Source organism: Zeus faber, assembly GCF_960531495.2.
Source record: "Zeus faber genome assembly, chromosome: 7".
NCBI lineage: Eukaryota > Metazoa > Chordata > Actinopteri > Zeiformes > Zeidae > Zeus > Zeus faber.
In genome coordinates, this window is record NC_137203.1 from 14,855,321 (window position 1) to 14,862,807 (window position 7,487).

The window sequence follows — 7,487 nt, forward strand, 5'->3', positions numbered from 1 at the left end:
GTGGTCACTGGGCTGAACTTGGTGGGGTTCGTGTGTTGGATGATTCTGGACAGACCCAGTGACAGAACGAGGCAGCTGGTGTCCCTTGCTGGTCTGATCTTGTTCATCGTCTTAATGCTGGTCACCTCCAACAACCCATGCAGGGTAACACACACACACACACACACACACACACACACACACACACACAAACATGCAACACACACACACACACACACACACACACACACACACACACACACACACTTTTTTTTCTAAATATTTTATTTGCATAATATTGTCTCTTTCTATGCTTTTATGTGTATAGAATTATATTGTAGGTGCTATATAAGTAAAATATATAATTTTTACTGTTGTGTTCTGATTGTTATTGTAATTATAATAATATTAATATTATTGTCACACACACACATTAAACAGTGATGGCTGTGCTGCTGTGTGTTTTGCAGGTTAATGGGTCTACTCTTCAATTCGGTGTTGGGCTGCAGTTTCTCTTTGGTATCCTCACCCTCAGAACTGAATTTGGCTTTGCAGCTATGCAATGGGTTGGAGAGCAAATAGAGGTAGACACACACACACACACACACACACACACTCAATGTTTAAACGCGCTTTTGGAACACTGTAGCTGGGAGACGACAAACTGCACCTTCTGAACGGCACAGGGGAGCGAGGGGTGGAAACCTGATGATATGTTGCTATGATGACATCCAAAGACCCCAATAAAATATTTCAAATGATTTATTTATTAATTATTTTCTTTGTGTTATAATAATGCAGCTTAGTATTAATATTTTATTGCAAACTTAAATTAATGTTAAATTGCCTCCAAAACGTATTGTCATTCATAGTTGGTTGACTTTACACAAGCTGTAAAGAATCACATTAATCTCCAAGCAGGTTTGACAGTGGATTTTTTCGCATTACAAATATATTTTTGGTTATTGTTATGCGGCTTCCTGAGAGACGCAACTATAGAGATCTGTTTCCTGGTAGCGACAATGATCTGTTAACCGAGTGATCAATGGTTTTAGCTGGGAGACATGAAATGTGGGGTGAATCCTCATGTGTGGAGGCTGTTTGAGCTGGACGACAGCGGGGTTGATAATATGGCGCATTTCGAAGGGTCCAATGTAATGGGGTGCGAGTTTCTCAGAGTCAGACTGTGATGGGATGGCTTGGATTGATATAAAAGTTGTTTTTTCTATTTATTAATTTCATGGAGGCTGTTTGGTGCTTGTAGCGAGGAAGCAGATGGAGGATTTAGATGGAGTGGTGTCGCATGGCGTGGTTTGTCCGAAACCCTGTCGTCTGTGTCTCCGTGCCGGAGGTCCCTGAAAACCCCGCTTGGGTGGCGTGTGGTAGGCAAAACAGCTACACTGGCACCTGAACAGGGACTCTCCGGCACAGGGAAGGGACACAGCAGCAGCCCCCTCCCGCCTGGCAGCAGCGGCATCCAGGTGTCTTGGTGGAGGACCTGGAGTGAAGCAGCTGCAGCAACCACTACAGGTAACCACTGGCAGCTAGCTACTCCGCTCAGCTGCCACCGCCGGGACCATCCAGCAGCCCAGCAGCCAGGCCACCCCTCCGAGCAGCCTTCGCAACAGCCAAGTCCGACCACGCCTTCACCAGCCAAGCCAGCAGCCGGAGGCCCCACTCTCCGGAAGGGAGGAGGGGGTAGTTTGCTGGTGCCCTGGGGGAAGGAAGCTTCTTCTGTTTTGTTGGACATTTGTCGGTTTAAGGTATGGGAACTGTGATAGAGTGCAGTTATAAGACTTCGCCAGTAATGCTCCTTTGCCCTCTCGGTTATGTTTTACTGATAGCCAGCCTGGCACGTTATGGCCGCTTCACATGTTGCTGAAGACTGTTAATAAAAGGTGAACAAAACAGGAGTTGGTCTCTGTTACCTGACTGCAAAATACCAAGAGACCACAGGAACCCTGTTTCAGAGTCCAGCGTTTATTTATTTAAAGGTGTAGGAACCCTGTGTTAGAGTCTGTCCTTTTTAGGTATAGTAACCCTGTGTCAGAGTCTGTATTTTAGGCATTCCCATTCTTTTTTTCTTCTCTGCTTGGTTGCGGGGCGAGGGGGTAGGCTATGGCCAGGGATTCTCTGTGGCCTTAGTTTGGTGTCTGGGGTAGGTGGTGTGGGGGTGGTGTGGTTTTGAGCAGCCCCACCTGTCCTGGGTCTAGGTAATTGGGGGCTAGGATCTGCAGTGGCTGCGTACCAGTTGCAAACAGATCATTGATCGCTACCAGGAAACTCTAAAGATGCGCTCTCTCTCGAAGCAAATAACAATATCCATAAATATATTCATAATGCCAAATAATCCATTGTCAAACCTGCTTGGAGATGAATATGATGCTTTACTGCCAGCTTGTGTGAAGTTAACCAACTATTTACATTTTGGAGGGAATTTAACATTCATTTTTGTTCACAATATATATATAATTACTTATTTACTTACTTATATATAATAACAAACCTGAAATAACTTAGTTAAATATATTTTATTGGAGTCTTTGGACATCACCATAGCAACATATCTTCACGTTTCCTGTGGTACCTCCCTGTTGCTCCCCCATGCCGTCCATAAAGTGCCGTTTGCGGTCTGCAGTCTACCGGGTTCTCTTTTTTCTTCAGCACTGGGTCATTTTTTTTTTATTCCCAAAATATGTTTATGATCAACATGCTTTCCAGAATTATTTGGAGGCTTTCACAAGTTCTCATTCTCTAATAGATTTGATCAATGTTTTCATCGGTTATGGCCAAAATGTGTTGCATGTGTTGCATTCTTTTGAATGTGCAGAAAGTTTTGATATATCTTGCTGAAACACATATGAGCTATTAAAGTCCAGGGGTTTATAAATTAATTAAAATTAATTAATTTATCATTGACGTGAATAGGTGCCACATTTACATTTCAGGGGGTTGCTTCCCCAAACAGGACAGAAGAGTAAATCATGCCGATATGTGTGTCGGCTCAGCAGGGATGCAATTATATGAGAAAAGTTGATCTGCAGGAGAATAAATATTTGAAATCAGTACAGAATGCCTCAGAGCCTTATTGCAATATATTTTAAATTGTCACAAGGTGCCTGAATTTTGTGTTTTCCGTTTGGTAAATCACGACATTTCCACCATAAATTGATGCAAAAAGGCAAAAATTGGTGCATAAAAATTCACCGGAATGCAGGAAATTTCTCAACTCATCAAGCTGAATCTCATTTGATTTTCTTTGACGGTCAACAAAAATGATCGTTCATTTCCTGAACCCTAAAAACAAGTTTTTGGAATCCCTTCACTCCCATTCATTTTCCCCCCTCACCTCTCCCCTCCGCGCAGATCTTCCTCGCCTACACGGACGTGGGGTCTGAGTTTGTCTTTGGCGAAAGTTACGCAGAACACTTCTTTGCTTTTAAGGTACAGTAGGTCACAAACACACACACGCACACACACACACACACACACACACACACACACACACACACACGCACACACACACACACACACGATGGTGATAATGATGATAATTGGGGTCTGTCCGCAGGTGCTGCCTATCTTGGTGTTTTTCAGCGCGGTCATTTCATTGCTCTACTATGTCGGCATTATGCAGTGGATGCTTCTCAAGGTAAGGGGGGAAGACAGGTATTGGGGTATTGGGGTATTGAGGGTATGTTGTCCAACTAAAGAGAGAGAGGTGGTCTAAGGAATGCATTTTGTATGTTGACCCATTTGGAAAAGGTCCCATTATTTTTTTTTTCCAATACTGTATGGCTTAAAATATGGCTTTTCTCGTTTGCTTGTTTAATTTGTGTGCGTCCATGGAGATTATTGTGTTTTCCCGGATTCAGTAGAAGCACTGTGTGTGTGTTTATGCAACAAACCATTTTGTTTATCAAGGTGGGATTCGTAATGGAGGTAACCATGGGAACATCTCCGGTGGAATCATTGGCTGCTGCCGGAAACATATTCTTGGGACAGGTGTGTGAAGTTTTGATTCTTTCAAAACTGTCATTTATAGTTAACTCTCTCTCTCTCTCTCTCTCTCTCTCTCTCTCTCTCTGTCTCTCTCTCTCTCTCTCCATTGCTCTCTTTCACCTCAGGAGACGGACGCGTTGATCCTGGTCCGTCAGGATCAGCCTGAATAAATGTCAATAAAAAATTCAAGATTCAAGAGGTTTATTCGTCACATATGTGTCAATATATTCACGCAGCTGAAATGAGTGTCCATATAAGGATTTGTGTTTTATATGTGTTTTATAGAACCTTGAGAACTTGTAATAGCTTCTCTCTCCCTCTCTCTCTCAACCCATCTCTCTCTCTCTCACATCGTGAGACGGACGCGTTGATCCTGGTCCGTCCATACATGAGCCTGCTGACCTGCTCGGAGATGAACGCTCTGATGACCGGGGGCCTCGCCAGCATCTCCAGCGCCATCATGGCCACCTACATCTCCTTTGGGGTGAGGGGGGGGAAGAAGACCCGCGCCGCGGTCGCCGGCAGAGACATCGCTCCATCGTTCGGGGCGTGGGACACCTTGTGAGGGTGACTCCACGCCGACCCCACCCCATCTTCTAACTCCACATCCCTTGCCGCCCCCAAAACCCCACGACCCCCCACCCCCCTCGTACAGATTCAGGCCTCTCACCTGTTGACGGCGTCGTTGATGTCGGCGCCCGCCTCCCTGGCCATTGCCAAAGTTTGCTGGCCGGAAGTGGAACCGACGAAGATAACGTACAGCAAAATAAAAATGCACAAAGAGTGAGCGACTCGGTGGAATGACTCTTTCGTGTGTGAGTACAAGCATGTGCAGTCGTTCGTTGTCGATGATAATAATTGTGATCTCTATCGCCTGCCCCCAGAGAAAGTTATGCTAACTTGTTCGAAGCAGCGTCCCAGGGAGCCGCATCTGCCGTGTTGGTCGTCGTCTCCATTGCGGTGAACCTCATCGCCTATCTGGCCATATTGGCCTTTCTGGATGCGGCCCTCTCCTGGCTAGGATTCATGTTCGACTACCCGCAGCTCAGCTTTTCGGTAACCCTGATCCTCTCACCACAACTAGACTGCACAACCAGAACTTCATACAGATGGCCAGGGCTGCACTGACCCATTCCCGCCGCCTCTTTCTCCTCGTGTCAGTCCATCTGCTCGTACGTCTTCATGCCGCTGACCTTCATGATGGGCGTGTCCTGGGAGGACAGTTTTCTCGTGGGCGAGTTGATCGGCCTGAAGACGTTTTTTAACGAGTTTGTGGCCTACGAGAAGTTGTCGGAGCTCGTGAAGCTGCGGAAGGCGGGCGGCCCGGAATACCTGAACGACGTGAAGCAGTATATCTCAGTGAGTCGAATTCGTCTCCGTCAGCTTTTGTCTCTGCTCGCGGCGTCGCCGCCCGCGCTACTTTGTCGGGCTCTTCTGTCAAAAAAGCTCACCCTGAGACACCAATTAATGCATTTCAAAGTTATCTTTTCGATCAAAACCAACAAGTATATGCAGGTTATAAACAATTATCTGATATACAGTATTTAGGGGTGATAGGGCATCCAGATTTCAACATCCGTATTTTTATCTTTATTTTTTTCACAAAGTCCGGCTTCTTGTAGAGGAGGAGGGACGTTGTCACACCTTACCAAGATGGCTGCCGTGGATCGGTCTGTTGAATCCGCTATCACGACAGTATTAACTGTACAGTATGTTTTTTGTTGATAAGATGTGTTTGCTTGCACATCCGACAGGATTTGGTAAAAGTTTGATTTACCACCTGACTGGCTCAGCGCTATGTCACACTTTCCGTTACTCTGATTGGTTGCAGGTCTATCCAATTGCGTCCAGAGACATTTTGGTCTGCGCCCGTTGGTAACGCCCCTTGGAAATTGAAAAGGAACTGAGATATTCTTAATAATAATACAAATGCGCAACTAATTCGCATTTGCGAATTGGTCTGGCAAGGATGGCAGCATTCTTGCCAGAAAAGGTGGCGGACTCCGCCACCAACAATGGAAACAGCATATACTGTGGTGGAGGACACGCACAACACTGATACATTAAATGGCTGTTTCCCAAAGAGTGCCAGCTAAATAAAGTATCAAATATGGGATTTTTTTTTATATTAAATAATTAAAATAATCTTACGGATTACCACTTTAATTAAAAAAAAAACCACACCTTTCAGTTGGACAAATGCTGTTGACAAAGGACATTTGGGTAAAGGAATAATTATTGCCTCATTGAGGTACAATCCCGACAACATTCAACCGTCATCTAACATTGCAAACTTCAAACGCTATAAAATCAAACAGTCCTCATTCACAGTCCATAATGTAGGCCTATGTAACATTTAGTATTTCCTTACACTGATCTTAGCATCCGGCACTTCGAAGGCCAACTTCATGAGCAGCATAACTATTTTGTTTCATCAATTAAAAAAAATAACTTCAGTTGTATCCTACTCCTCAGCTTCACTCGGAGACCATAGCCACCTACGCTCTGTGCGGCTTCTCCAACCTGTCGGCGCTGGGGATGATGGTCGGCGTGATGAGTGAGTTCACGCTCCCCGAGCTTTTTTTCTCCGTTTCTGATTCAAACACCAGAGAGAGAAGCAAAAAACGGCTCCACCTGAGGCTCAGTGCGTTGTTGCAAAATGATTAACTCAATCATTTTGTGTGGGTTAACAACTGAAGGGTATGATGTGATTAAATGATACTGTACGTATAATGATATATGCATAATATGATATGATTATAGGACATGATTTACTTATTTGTTGGTTTATTATTTTTAACATGAAATAGATTATTTTGTTAAAATGTTTTATTGCCTCTTTTTTAGTTAATGCCATTGAATAATTACATTACTGTCTCTCTCTCTCTCTCTAGCTCTCTCTCTCTCTCTCCCTCTCCAAAAACTGTTTTGACGTCATTTGAATATAACATGAATGTATCATGGGGTTACAGTTAACATGGTTCCAGACAGGAGGGCTGACATCGCCAGTTGTAGCTACAGATCTATGGCCGGAGGCTGCATGTCCTGTTTTATGACCGCATGCGTTGCAGGTGAGTGACGCCCTCATTCATTCATTTTTCTTGTAAATAGAGTGTTTAACAGGAAAGCAGTTTTTAACCACCCCTCTACGGATCCGTAGGCATTTTATATCGCTCGGATTTCCAGTGTGAGAACATGCTGGAAACAGTTTTCGGCAATGCCCTTGTGAATAGCAGCACAGACATCGTCATCTGCTGCAGGGAACTCTACAACGGGTGTGTGTGTGTTATCGCCGTTATGAAAAGAGTCTAATAAATGCTTCACACACAGATTTTCCCTCTTGAGGTAGCGTGTGGGCTTCGACAACTACCTCTCCTTTCAATTTCAGGGTGACTGTGCACGATCCATGGAACGTGACGGCGGGCGGGGCGTTCAGCCAGAGCCTCCTGCGCGGCTGCTGTGCGGTCGCTCCCTCCACGCACTTCAACTGCAGCATGGTGCTTTAG

The 7,487-nt window shown here is 44.9% G+C and overlaps 1 protein-coding gene across 1 annotated transcript in view; it reads left to right on the forward strand.

The window, feature by feature from the left end:
* Positions 1-7,487, forward strand: part of LOC307232992 (solute carrier family 28 member 3-like) — a gene marked incomplete at both ends in the record, with an annotated part of 9,310 nt that extends 1,823 nt beyond the window's left edge. Inside the window, 11 exons of the mRNA XM_080004206.1 lie at positions 1-144; positions 3,346-3,423; positions 3,551-3,631; positions 3,904-3,984; positions 4,340-4,465; positions 4,637-4,764; positions 4,866-5,037; positions 5,143-5,340; positions 6,457-6,538; positions 7,142-7,256; positions 7,370-7,487. The exon at positions 1-144 is cut by the window's left edge and continues 1 nt beyond it. Coding sequence (XP_079860332.1) covers positions 1-144; positions 3,346-3,423; positions 3,551-3,631; positions 3,904-3,984; positions 4,340-4,465; positions 4,637-4,764; positions 4,866-5,037; positions 5,143-5,340; positions 6,457-6,538; positions 7,142-7,256; positions 7,370-7,487 — 1,323 coding nt within the window. The remainder of the gene's footprint in view (positions 145-3,345; positions 3,424-3,550; positions 3,632-3,903; positions 3,985-4,339; positions 4,466-4,636; positions 4,765-4,865; positions 5,038-5,142; positions 5,341-6,456; positions 6,539-7,141; positions 7,257-7,369) is intronic.